This window comes from Berghia stephanieae, chromosome 3, assembly GCF_034508935.2.
Source record: "Berghia stephanieae isolate SIO BIC M18660-M18661 chromosome 3, UCSD_Bste_1.3, whole genome shotgun sequence".
Taxonomy (NCBI): Eukaryota; Metazoa; Mollusca; class Gastropoda; order Nudibranchia; family Aeolidiidae; genus Berghia; species Berghia stephanieae.
Window position 1 is genome coordinate 32107590 of NC_088362.1, and position 15000 is coordinate 32122589.

The window sequence follows — 15000 nt, forward strand, 5'->3', positions numbered from 1 at the left end:
TCCTGGGTTCGAGCGTCGCATAGTCGAGTCCTTGGAAAAGACTCTTTACTCACCGAACTCAGGGGAGTAAAATGAGTACCTGGCCGATAACAGCGTTGTCTCTGTCCGAAAAAAAAATTGTAATATCGCCTAACAGTAGATCTACATGTTACTTGTTGCTGTTGGCTAGGGACCCCTTGTAAAGCGCTTTGAGCACGTTTTGTAGATATTGTGCTATATAAAAGCTCAATGTTTTTGTTTTTCAGAATTGACTCTTCCACGGTGTAGGAGAATGGGATCTTGGAGGAAGGAAGAAGATATTAATGGTTTATCAGTGTTGAAATGAAATAAATACACTGTAGTCGTGTGGAAAACTCAACGCTTATTGTTATCATAATAATAATAATAATAATAATAATAATAACAATAATAATAATAATAATAATAATAATAATAATAATAATAATAATAATAATTAAAAAATACCTTTAAAAAATACAAAGAAAACAACAAAAGCAACAACAAACCAAAATATAAAAAAAAAACCCCCCCAAAAACAAGACAAAAACAAACAACCTAAAAACCAAAAAGTCTGAATCCAATCGGTTATTAAAACAGCTCTTTCATCGCTAAATTTCCGGGCCTAAGATAGAATCCTACTATTCCCAGTTTAAAATTTTGTCTCGTCTTCGTTACCAACCCCCCCCCCCCCCCCCACCCTCTTTCCAAACCAAGTCTTCATTGTCTCTCCCTCTTCTCAACGTCTTTTCCCTCTTCATTATCGTCCCCCTTGTTGTTTTGATATCTCCGGTCTTTGTAATCCTTGGTTGGCTTCAATTTCTTTTTTTTTTTTTTTTTATTACTTCGTATCGATATTTTAAGCTAAATTTGCTATCGATTTTAAGCAGACGTTGAAAACAACAGGCAACTTATTGTAGTTCACGTTCAACAGATTATTTAGGTCATCCCCGGACCAATTAGCATAATTTTTCTCTGAACAAATTTTATCACATAAATCTATAATAATGACGATGACAATAACAATGATGATAACTAATAATAATAATAATGTTGAATAACAACAACAACAACAACAACAATAATAATAATAATAATAATAATAATAATAATAAAATAATAATAATAATAATAATAAAAATAATAATAATAATAATAATAATATAATAATAATAACCTATAATAATAATAATGATAATAATAATAATAATAATAATAATAATAATAATAATAATAATAATAATAAGCCTATAGATATTATGCACTTGGCAACTAAACTCACAACATTGCCACCCGGAAGTATAACGGACCAACACGCAAAACTATGTGTAACCTTGAACGTTTATTGTCTGGTTATTACAGTTCAGTGAGAATTACTCATAAACGCGGATGGCAAAAAGCAATAACAAAGACCTGAGTGACGTCAACTCCGATCTATCTATTGTTTCGCGACTCTTTTCTCTTCCACTGTCAGCTCTGAATGGGAGCGATCTATATTCATGTTTTCGTCCAACCCAGTCATCAATCACATGATTTGTTGCTGTGCAGCGATTGGATGCTTCTTTACAAATGTAAACACGTTGTTTTGTTTATGAAAATTGTACACATACTCATGTGTCATTCTGAACAAAAGGACCAATCGTGATTCTAGATATTTCAAAAGCTGTGAATACTTTTCATTATGTGGGTCATTTTGAGCACACTTTGCAATGTGACCAATGACCTCGAGCACATGGAAAGGTCATATTATAGATCATGCCCATTAACGTCCCTCATCTCCTCACCTCTTTATTGGTATTTAGCCAGCCACTAAATTCTATCAATCAGACGACTATAAACGCGCAAGTTACGCATAGTTCTGTGATGGTACGTTCTTCATGGATGGCGCATATTGGGAGTTTTTTTTTGGCTAAGCGCACAGCATCCACACACGCTGCCAAACACCGACGAAATGCCATTACCCCCCCCCCCCCCCCCAAAAAAAAAAACCCCAAAAAAAAACCCCCCCAAAAAAAAAACAAAAACAAAAAAAAGCAACAAAAAACAAAATAAAAGCAAAAAAAAAAAAATTATAAAACAAACAAACAACAAACCCCAACAAAACAGAATTTTCTAAGTAAGAGGAACGAACGGCCGAAACTGCGAAGTCGGATGACATCCAAACCGAAAGGCTTAAAGTAAAGACAAGTCAGAACGATTTTTATGGCACTTACGACATTACGATACTGCAGCGCCAGAAAACAAAAGTGGAAGTAATTTCAACTATTCGGACCAAAAATATAAAAAAATTATATCATCGAACACAGAATTAGTGGAAAATCTAAAAAAATATAAAACTATTTTTTACAGACTGATCTACAAGTAACTTGCAAACCGTCTTATTTCAGGCTAATTCTATCATCCGTTGACTCAAATTAATACGAAGAAAATCTACCAGGTCGTAATATCAGTCCTTTTTGACGTTTGACTCTCATTGTGAGTATAATTTATTTTACGCAATTCTAGCATATCCACAACAAAAATTGACGACGTCATTTTAAATCTCTCTTGATACTAACAATTAATAATAATCTCATCCGCACCAGAAATTGACGACGTAATTTTGAATCTCTCTCCGATACTATAAAATAATGATAACCTTTCTAATCTATTCTTTAAAAGAAAAATAGGGGTTGGGTATCAACATTGTTCTGTAAAGCCAATGTTAAATTTTTATCATCGAACACAGAATTACCGGCAAATCTAAAAATACAATAGCGTAGTTTAATAAGTATAATAGGTGACCGCCTTTTTCCTTATAGCGTTTATTTATCCGCAAATATTGCAGGTTCTCCACTGGTAAAAAAATAAATAAAATAAATACAATTTTTTAAATATAATTTTTAATGAGAAAAATGTATGAGAGTAGTATTATGTCACTCATCACATCATTTTTACCCTTCTCTAATTTCGCTTTGTTTAGCTTTTTTTTTTTTTTACTCCAATTTTTGGCAGGTGATGATGGTTAGCGTTGGGAAGAAGAAGAAAAAAAAAACCCCATCAAAACTAGCAAACACACACTACAAGAGAGGAAGATTTTTTGTTTTTAAGTTGTAAAGGTAAATAGATATAGACCGTCTATTATTAAATACGAGATACTAAACCAGTATTATTTTCTATTTTGAACGCTCTGGCTTTTCAGGTACATAATATCTCATAAATCATCAAAAATGAATATCACAGCTTAAAATAAATAAATAAATAAATATATTTAAAAAATATCTAAAAAAAAAAAAACACCATTCATGAAAGGTTCCGGGCTCAAAACAATTCTTCAGCCAACACCAAAAACAATGTATAGAAGCATAAATACATCGCTTAAAATCCCAGATATAAACAATAGAAATATTTGGCACGCACTTTCCGCAAGAAATAAAAAAAAAGCTCAAGGAATTTATGATGGCTTTAGTTTTCGTGATACTAAAAAGCTGCTAGAAGCTATAATGTATGGACTGGAGAGAGAGAGAGAGAGAGAGAGAGAGAGAGAGAGAGAGAGAGAGAGAGAGAGAGAGAGAGAGAGAGAAGCAGTCCTTCAGAGCCATTAAGCCCATGGAGCCGGAGTTTATCTCGGTTTCTATAGCGTGAAACGGATAATAGCAATTGCTTACTAGTCTATCGCAACTAATGGGCTGTGAAAAGTAATGAACAAACATCAATATAGCAGCTTAATTTCTTTTAAAAAGACAGTTTCGGGCTCAAAACCCATTTTCAGCAAAAAACAAAAACACTTTTTTAAAAAATTAATAGATGGAATGAAATTGCCGTCACTCGACTCTTTGTAATTGTTTTATTTAGCCTGCCATTTTTTTCCTATAAATCAGACTATAAACGTTCAAGGTTACACGTAGTTTTGTGTGTTGCTATGTTGTATTATCCGACTGGCGGATGGTGTGAATTTTTTGTTGTTTTTGGCTAAACGTATAGAACCACTCAAAATACAGACAAACCTCTGAAGCAAAAGAATCTTGTTTAGTTTTGCACGACAAAAGGACGCTCACTGAACATCTCTCCTCGTATAAATCTACCCAAAGGTAGGAGGAATGCTATAAGCCGACCAACCTAGTACTACGAAAAAGTCGTAAAAATACGAAATTTTGGCTCCAGCTACAACAGAACTGCATTCTCCTCTTTGACTCAATAAATCTTATTGAAAAGGAAAGTTTAGTTCCTCAGAACCTATATTATTCATAACTTAGGAGCATTTTTTGGATCATGCTGAGAGCAACTTATCTATTTATAATTATAATGCTATTTAACAGGGCTGCCAATAATTCAGGAGGCAAAAATTTACTGAACTTGTATGCAAACACATAGACCAATCCCTATCCGAGTGCTGAACTCCAGTAAAAAAAAGCCACCACGTACATACTTCTTTTTCTTCCGTTTAGCAGGTGATTGGAAAATATCGACAGTATGCGCTTGGCTAAGAAGCTAAAAAGCTCACAACATTGCCATCCAGAAGTATAACGGACCAACACACAAAACATGTGTAACCATGAATGTTTAGTCTGGTTAATACAGTTTAGTGAGAATTACTCATAAACGCGGATGGCAAAAAAGCAATAACAAAGACCTGAGTGACGTCAACTTCATACTCTCCATAGCCGGGGTTTATAAAAATAATGAATTCCGTAAATATACGGAAAATTTGCAACCTTGATTTAAAATGGAATTTTTCTTATTTTCCTTTGGAAACTACGAATTTTTGAAATTTCAAGTCGGCAGCTCTGCGATAATATAAGGTTTCCGATCGAGGAGTAGACGGCTGCTGCACTTGCACGAGTAACGATACCTGATTATTTCCCCATTCCTTCGAGCGGTATAAAAAATATTATAAAAGTGTTAATTAGGATTGCGCGCCGAAAGCCTGATTAAAATAACACGCGTGCGCGGTGCGATACTGACGGGTGCTTCTCCGTTTAAATAATAATATTATAACGTTACTACTTTTCGTCATCGCGTTCCACCTTCAACCCGCCCCCCCCCCACCCTCTCTCTCTCTCTCTCTCTCTCTCTCTCTCTCTGACAAATGGTGTCGAGAATTTAAATTTTTCCTGTTTGTTGGAATTCTAACGATCCGTCAAGTATAGGTAAGTATGCGCTTGGTTAAGAAAGAAGCTTACAGCATTGCCATCCGGAAGTGTAATGGACCAACACACAAAACTTTATAGTCTGGTTAATACAGTTTCGTGAGAATTGGATTCAATAGTCTGATGTCACGTCACCCAGCAACGGCGGCCATCGTGGTTCTAAACAAAGAAAATCGATAGTTTTTATTCTTCATGCTGGCTAGAACATTTCATATGTTATGTGATCAGAATGTGTAAAAGTCAAAACATGATCAGATTTATGTTTTTTTTTCCTCTGGATACCTTTTGCGCTCGTCGGAAAAATATTTCATAAGGGCGTCCGCTATTGTTCCGATAATTTAGAGCCAGTTACTAAATTACCATGCGTCATTACGAGGGAAGTGATGTGACGACTGTTGAAGCGTATTACTAATAAACATGGATGCATGGTAAAAAATAATAACAAAGGCCCGAGTGACGTCAACTTCATTTTATCTAAAATATGCCGTTATAGCTGCTTTTGTTATTGGCCGAAGAAGGGTTTTACGTCCGAAACCAATTAACCAGTAGATATTTGACCAATCAAAACAGGGAATTTGGAACACACCTTCACACGTGCTCGGAGAAACATGGTTGTTTATAAACATGAAATCGTCCTCTCTCTGATCGTTGTTGTTTTCATACTGCCGAGTGAGTGGCTCGATTTTCTCCATCAGATTATAAACGTTTAAGTTTACACATAGTTTTCTGTATTGGTTCTTTTGATCAAGCGGTAGAACAGTGAGTATTTTACCTAGACATATACCATCGATAGAAAAAAACATGTGTAGTTCGCTATGTTTACCAATCACTGCCATTGTTTTACATTATGACGAATGTCCGAGAGGCGTGGTTATCTAAGTGTCTGTTGAGCACGTTTAAAAAGAACTTGTACTGAGTAAATGTTGTAATTCTTTTTAAACGTCTCGTGCTTAGCTAGTAATTTATTTTATTTTATTTTATTTATTTTAATTTCTTATTTATTTATTTACTTTCTTTGAAGCTGTTAACTGTTATATTCACTATTGTGGCTTTAAAAAAAAAAAAACAGTCGACAGTTTCTGGTAGCTTAAGTATTCACTTTCATTAGCATGGAACGTTTTAGATTCATGGCGGAATAAATAATCAACTTACCCCCCTCCCTCCCCCCAAAAACAAACAAACGAACAAAAAAACCAAACCCCCAACCCCCCCCCCCCAAAAAAAAAACAACCAACAAAAAAAAAAAACAACAAAAAAACAACAAAAAAAAAATAATACAAAAAAAAACAACAGCAAACAACAACAAAAGAACATACAAACCAAAAAAAAAATAAAATAAAAAATAAAATAATAAATAAATTATAAGAAAAACAAAACAAAAACAACAACCCCCCCCCCCCCCATCCCCCACGGACCTGTATTGATTTTGACCTATTTATAAATAGTTATCTTCTATCTTTTCTTTTCTCTCTTTTTGTCTTCCTTTTGTTTTTCTTTTACAGAGAAAAGAATGCACACATTCAGTCCTTTTATTCTCACCCAAATACGATAAGGGTATGGAAATTCCCTTCCCAACAACTTGAGAAAGTCTGACAGTTGTGAGATATTCACTTGTCAATTTGAAAACATTTCTGTCACAGGAGGACATAATTATTGTGAAACAGAGCCATAACACTACAGACCTGCAAACTTGAAAATTTAAAAAAAATCGTAATTTTTAAGAGATAAAAATTGTAGTCGCTCGAGTTAACTTTTAAAACAAATAATAGGAATCAATAGACTGATGTCACGTCCGCCCAGCAACGAGCAGTTTGGTTCTAAACAAAGGAAATCAGTACTTTTATTCTGCATGCTGCCTAGAACTTTTTCACATGTCATGTGATCAGAAAGTATAAAAGTTAAAACATGATCAGATTTTTAATGTTTTTCTTCTCTGCAGACACTTTTATGCTCGTCTGCCATTGTTCCGATAGTTGAGAATCAGTTACTAAGTTACTAGGCGGCATTACTACAGAAAAGTGAGTGGAGCAGGCACTTATGTTGGTAACAACAAGATATGAAGTGAGTAGAAAAGTGCCAGAAGACAATAGAGAATAAAAAATTTTTTCGCGGCGGTGGTGGGGTTTGAACCTGCGACCTTATTGGTACGACAACTCCGCCTGGCAGGTGAGAGCGTGGCTCTACCGTGTGAGCTATCCACGAACACAAAAATATTCGTTTCAAACCCAAAGTCATTTCTAGATCCCTCTCTCACCCACTTCTTGAGATCGCCGATTCGTTCACCACCATCGCGAAGTAATTTTGACCAGCAGTTAAGCTTAATAGCCAATATTCTCATCACAAACATATAACATAGAAACGATTGAGACATTGAGTATGCTCCGGTGTATGGGTGAATTTTTAATTCAGAAAAGTGAGTGGAGCAGGCACTTATGTTGGTAACAACAAGATATGAAGTGAGTAGAAAAGTGCCAGAAGACAATAGAGAATAAAAAAAAAATTTTTTTATTCTCTATTGTCTTCTGGCACTTTTCTACTCACTTCATATCTTGTTGTTACCAACATAAGTGCCTGCTCCACTCATTTCTGAATAAAATTTCACCCCATACACCGGAGCATACTCAATGTCTCAATCGTTTCTATTTATATGTTGTGATGAGAATATTGGCTATTAACTTAACTGCTGGTCAAAATTACTTCGCGATTGGTGTTGAACGAATCGGCGATCTCAAGAAGTGGTGAGAGAGGGATCTAGAAATGAACTTTGGGTTTGAAACGAATATTTTTGTGTTCGTGGATAGCTCACACGGTAGAGCCACGCTCTCACCTGCCAGGCGAGTTGTCGTACCAATAAGGTCGAGGTTCGAACCCCACCACCGCCGCGAAAAAATTTTTTTTATTCTCTATTGTCTTCTGGCACTTTTCTACTCACTTCATATCTTGTTGTTACAACATAAGTGCCTGCTCCACTCACTTTTCTGAATTAAAATTCACCCCATACACCGGAGCATACTCAATGTCTCAATCGTTTCTATGTTATATGTTTGTGATGAGAATATTGGCTATTAAGCTTAACTGCTGGTCAAAATTACTTCGCGATGGTGGTGAACGAATCGGCGATCTCAAGAAGTGGGTGAGAGAGGGATCTAGAAATGACTTTGGGTTTGAAACGAATATTTTTGTGTTCGTGGATAGCTCACACGGTAGAGCCACGCTCTCACCTGCCAGGCGGAGTTGTCGTACCAATAAGGTCGCAGGTTCAAACCCCACCATCGCCGCGAAAAAATTTTTTATTCTCTATTGTCTTCTGGCACTTTTCTACTCACTTCATATCTTGTAGGCGGCATTACGAGGGAATTGACGTCACGACTGTTGAACCCTATTTTCCCTCACAAGGAACAAATAACACTTCCAAGTCATTAAAATTATGTAGTCTGACATCAACTCTCATTTAAAATAAGTTTTACTGACTCGGAGATGTTCGTGAAGTTTTGAAATTGGAGCCAAAATGTCGCAATTCTTCGAATGTTTCGTAATAGTTGGCAGGTAGGACCTATCAATCACATCCCACACTACACACATTTTTTAATTTTTAAAATCATGATTAAGTTGGGGCAGCGGTGCGGTCTTTGCTTCGTACCCGAAGGTGTGTGGCCTTGAGCAAATCAACTCGCCCTAGCTGAATTTACGGCGCTGCACTGCGGCTGACGCGGTTATTTCCAGTCTTCCCTTGGAATAGACCCTAGAGACAAATTTCCCTAATGGGATAAATAAAGAAAATTTTACTTTTATTTTTAATATTAAAAAGAAAAAGACGGTCATTGAATTAAAGGTGGAGTAAGGATAATGGTAATACTTCAAGTTAAATCTAGATAGAAGGAATTACCGCTTTTATTGTGTTTGATATTAGCTGAAGAAGGGTTCGAGTTCGAAACGTACCGTGTTGAGTATTTTGTTCTTTTTTTTTTAACATATCTGAAATAGTTTCAATTTTAGTCCATTACAAATTTCTGTCGACAACTTGTGGTTACCCTCGCATTCACTACCATTAGCAGCTTGCAACTTTTAAAGATGATTTTTGGTCCATCTCTATGAATAATGGTGAACCAAATTATTATTATAGGGAAAATGGAATTCGTATTGATTTGTCTTTTTCCGAAAAATTTTTTTTTCTTTCCTGTTTATTTAAAAATTTAAAGTATAAAAAGGGTCATATTTTGAAAAATATGTTGTTATTTTTTCAGCTGGTATCCACTGCCATTAGCTTGTAATTTAAATGTTTTTTTTTTTTTTTAGGTTTTAGGTGAATCTTATGGAGTAAGGATTCAATAGTCTGATGTCACGTCCGCCCAGCAACCGGCAGCTTGGTTCCAAACACAAAGAAAATCGCTACTTTTTATTCTTCATGCTGGCTAGAACTTTTTCACATGTCATGTGATCAGAATGTACAAACGTCAAACATGATCAGATTTATAATGTTTTTTCTCCTCTGGATACACTTTTATGTTCGTCGGAGACTGTATTTCACAAGGGCGGTGATGGAGATAATGGCGTCCGCGCCGCCATTGTTCCGATAGCTTAGAACCAGTTGCTCTATGCGTCATTACAAGGGAAGTGACGTCACCACTGTTGAACCCTATTTATTATTTTATGAAAATGGGACTCGTATTGATTTGCCATTGTAAAAAATATTTTTCTGTCTCTTCTTTTTTCTAATTTTTTTTCATTTTGTTGTTGTTGCTTTTAATGAGTGTTTTAGAGTTAGAATGCAATGTAATACGATGAGAGATGAGAAAGAATAGAGTATGAGAGGGGGGAGGAGGAGGAGGAGGAATAGACGATAAAGAAGAAAAAGTAAAGTGTAGAAAGGGGAGTGAAAGTAAGAGGGAAGGGGGTAATATGCAACTAAGACAGTATTATATGACTAATACAATAGCGACATATCATACGCTTTTTGACCAACATCTTAGTAGTATAAGAGGTAGTCGTAGTTGTTTTAGTAGTAGTAGTAGTAGTAGTAGTAGTAGTAGTAGTAGTAGTAGTAGTAGTAGTAGTAGTAGTAGTAGTAGTAGTAGTAGTAGTAGGAGGAGGAGGAGGAGGAGGAGGAACAGGAGGAAGAGCTCCGTCTCTATGGAGAAAAATCAAATTAAATCACCATATTTCAGGGTTTCAACCAACCAAACAAGCAACCAGCCGACCAATCAAGCAACCAGCCAGCCAGCCAGCCAATCAACCAACCAACCCATCCATCGATCCGCCCCGTAAGATTCGCTCCTCGAGACGGATCCCCCATAACCTGTTGTTACCCCATCCCTCGCTCCATCCGTCCATCCAATCCACCCGTCCTGTCAAATTCATCAGCCTTATAATCTTCACGCATTGTTCAGGTCTGGAGACTAATCCCTTTGTCACCCAATTCCCCCCCCCCCCCCCCCCAAACCCGATATCCAGACCTGCCTAGTATATCGAAAAAATTCGAAGAAATAGGAACTGTATGCTCCAGCTACAGAGCTGCTGCATAGGTCTCTTTGACTCAATAAATCACGATGAGAAGGAAAAGTCTAGCTTCTTAAAACCTATATTCAGGATATTATTGGAGCATTTTTGGACCATGCTGAGAGCAAATTGTTTATTTCTAAAGCTATTTAAAGTGATTTGTTTTCTTCTTTTCCCTTGGAAACTACGAATTTTTAAAAATGTCAAGTAGCAGCTCTGCCTATCTATCCAGCCTTCTGCCCGTTCATCCACATGACCACATCCACCTATCGGAACGAATAATCTTTTCCTCACCTCATCCATCATTCCATCCATCCAACTATCCATCGATCTTTCCATTCATTCATTCATCCACCTATAGCAACGAATGACAATCCTCGTTCCATCCCATCTATTTACACATATATTCATCCATCGTTCCTTCCTTCCTTCCATCCATCCATCCATCAAACCATCTACCAATCGTTTCCTCAATCCAACCACCCAACGAACCCATCCTATCCACCCCATTCATCCGTCATCTAACCAGCATCCAACCACCCATCCATTCTTCCTTTCACGCACCCACTTATCCATCCATCCATCAATCCACCCACCCACCCAATGATACACCGACCCATCCATCCATCCACCCACCGAACCATCCAAACATCCATCCATCCATCCACCCACCCACCCAATGATACACCCACCCATCCATCCAACCATCCATCAACCGAATCATCCAAACACTCATCCATCCATCCATCCACCTAATCATCCAAACACCCATCCATCCATCCACCCACCTAATCATCCAAACACCCATCCATCCATCCACCCACCCACCCAATGATACATCCACCCACCCATCCATCCATCCACCTAATCATCCAAACACCCATCCATCCATCCATCCATCCACCCACCTAATCATCCAAACACCCATCCATCCATCCACCCACCCATCCATCCACCCACCCACCCAATGATACACCCACCCATCCATCCAACCATCCATCAACCGAATCATCCAAACACCCATCCATCCATCCATCCATCCACCTAATCATCCAAACACCCATCCATCCATCCACCCACCCACCCACCCAATGATACATCCACCCACCCATCCATCCATCCACCTAATCATCCAAACACCCATCCATCCATCCACCCAATGATACATCCACCTACCCACCCATCCATCCATCCACCCATCCAATTACTCAGTCATGGGACACACCGGTATCGTGGTGATTAAGTCAAGTATCACGGGTTCTGGAAGTCTCGGGGACAGACAAATCCCGTCGGGAAACGCCGAGACTGTCTCCTTCAGACCTCAGGGGCTTCACAAGGATTTTGGATGGCTTTAAAACCGATGTGCCTCCCGAATGTTAATCATCACTCCAGTAATCTACTTACTCAGTAATCTATTGATTTGGCCTCACCTCACTCGTACACAAATGACGAAAAGCTTTTTTTTTTGTTCTAGTTTATCTGTTAGTCTTATCTTTTTTTTTTTTTAAATCCGAAACGAGGATGTCCAGATGGTCAACTTGGCTGGACAAGAAAAGATAAAGGGAGAAATGAACGAATTTGAAGGTTGACTGAAGTGAAGAATGTAACAATAAAAATGAGAGAAGATAGTTGAAATGGTTCGGACATGTTAAGAGACGAAAGAGGGAGAAAAAGTATTGGATATACAATTAGCGGGAAAGAGAAAATTGTTTTGTTTGTTTTTAAGGGTTTCACGGCGCTTGCAACACATTAAGGTTATAATCAGCGCCAGTAAAAAGGATAGTAATGGGATAGTCAAAACTTCTAGAATTACAATTAAAGCACCAAAGAAAAGGAAGACAAAGGGGAATTGGTTTTAATAAGGAACAGATGTAGATTCCAAGCGCACACTATCAGTGTACTTGGTTTGAGATCACATAAAAGTCTCATCCAGCACGGGTCCCCACTAAGAGGAATACACCCAAATGTTTGAAAATCATATATAATATGTAAACAATACATACTGAAGTGCATAACATAGAGATGATTTACAGTTTTGTTATATTTCAATATGTTTGTCTTATCCTTTAAGAAACTGAGGTGGCAAAAATGAGGATGTTGAGATGGTCAACATGGCTGGACAAGAAAAGATAAAGTGCGAAATGAACGAATTCGAAGGTTGGCTGAAAAGAAGAATGTATCAATAAAAATGAGAGAAGATATATTGAAATGGTTCGGACATGTTAAGCGACGAATAAAGAGGGAGTAGGTGGGGAGGAAAGTATTGGCTATACAATTAGCAGGAAAGAAAAAAAAGGGACGCCCAAAGGCTAAACGGAGGGATAGGATAAAAGGACTATGTGAAAGAACGGGGCCTGGAGGAAATTGATGCTCTGAACCGAGATGCATGGAGATGTGACATTCATTATGGCAACCCCGCAAAATGCGGGATAAGCTGGAAAAAAAAAAAAAAAAAAAAAGAAGAAGAAGAAGAAGAAGAAGAAGAAGAAGAAGAAGAAGAAGAAGAAGAAGAAGAAGAAGAAGAAGAAGAAGAAGAAGAAGAAGAAGAAGAAGAAGAAGAAGAAAAAGAAGGAAACAGTAACAAGTCGTTCAATTATCATTGTCAGTGTCAGTAGGAAAGAGGAAAAAGGGATGCCCAAAGACTAGATGGTTGGCTAGGGTAAAGGACGATATGAAAGAACTGGGCCTGGAGGAGGATATTGCTATGAACCGAGATGCATGGAGATGTGGCATTCATTATGGCAACCCTGCAAAATGCGGGATAAGTTGAAAGAAGAAAAAGATCTTTATATATAGAGCAATACCCACTAAACGTGGGCCCTCTTATTGATAAATACCTTTCGTGAATAACTATCAGTTAATGAAATTATCTCTTGTTTATCTTAAACAGTCTGTTGTTTGTGTACTTGCGTGTGTGTGTGTGTGTGTGTGTGTGTGTGTGTGTGAAAGTGTGTGAGTAATGTACGGGAGCAGCCGTGTGTGAGTGCTAATGTACGGGAGCAGCCGTGTGTGAGTGCGTGCGGCATTGTATCAACACTGTGTGAGTGTTACGTAACTGATTATATATATATATATATATATATATATATATATATATATATATATATATATATATATATATATATATATATATATATATATATCAAAGCGCTTTGAAGCTTTGGTATAAAATGCCCTAAAGAAATTCTCTACTCTTACCATAATTAAATTATTGTTTGTTTCCTTTAATTTTCGATCGGCTTTGTGATTTTTGGAGATATGACACTACACTCGCAGGTCCCTGGTACTAGTACCTGTTTGGGCGACGTAAAGTTTGAAACCTCAGAAAAGGCTTTTTATCCACATTCTCTTACCGCAATCTCCCTGCTGGATTAAAGGGGGGGGGGGGGGGGGTCTATCGATAACTCGCCCTGCAATGTATTGGGTACGTGGGTCTGCTCGATCTGACTGAAGGTAAGTTGCGAAAGATTAACGTCTTATCAAAGGACAGCGCGCAATTGCTACTGTCCGCTTAACACTACATTACAGAACCCGGAATAACTTACGGTTCCAGGTATAGGCAATTATGGATAACAGTGCCACAGAACCAAAATTTAATTTGCGGAGTGGCTGGACATGGACATTTGTTTGTTACTACGTTCCTCTTTTCTTTTTCTGTATTAAATTATTTATACCCGCCCTTTCAGCGCAGAGACTGAAATTATCAACGATACCCCCCCCCCCCCAAAAAAAAAAAAAAAAAAAAAAAAACAAGAAAAAAAAAAGAAAGAATAAAAACAACAACAAAAAACAATTAAAACCAAGAAAAACAAACAAACAAGACCCCCCCATGAAACAAAAAAAAAAAAACAACCCCTAAAACAAAAAAAAACACACCCCCCTACAAACAAAAAAAAACCCCCCCCCACCAAAAAAAAAAAAAAGAAAAAAAAAAGAAAAGAAAGGAAAAAAAACCCTAGTTCGTGCGTAATTGGAGTAATGTGTAAAAATGAGTGCATTCTGTCGACAAGGAAAACCAGGAGCTAATTCTACCTGGTAGCACTTAAAACGTCACGTCACGCACGATGCTGTTGCAATTGAGTGTGTTGATTATTACTTGTTTGAAACGCATATTATTATGACATAAAGTTAGATCAATAAAATGAGGAAAACCTGAATTTAATCTTTAAAATGAGGCTATTCAAGTTAATAATAATAATAATAATAATAATAATAATAATAATAATAATAATAATAATAATATATAATAATAATAATAATAATAATAATAATAATAACTAATATTATTATATTAATAATAATAATAATACTGATAATAATAAAAATAATAATAATAATAATAATAATAATAATAATAATAATAATAATAATAATAATA

General features: G+C 36.8%; 2 protein-coding genes across 2 annotated transcripts in view; both read right to left on the reverse strand.

Annotated features, from left to right (window-relative positions):
* Window positions 1-758, reverse strand: part of LOC144966891 (uncharacterized) — a 7642-nt gene extending 6884 nt beyond the window's left edge. The window contains exon 1 of the mRNA XM_078903596.1: window positions 698-758. Coding sequence (XP_078759722.1) covers window positions 698-758 — 61 coding nt within the window. The remainder of the gene's footprint in view (window positions 1-697) is intronic.
* The window catches only part of LOC144967539 (cGMP-inhibited 3',5'-cyclic phosphodiesterase 3A-like), a 74036-nt gene that overhangs the window by 37279 nt on the left and 21757 nt on the right, over window positions 1-15000 (reverse strand). The gene's annotated exons all lie outside the window — the stretch shown is intronic.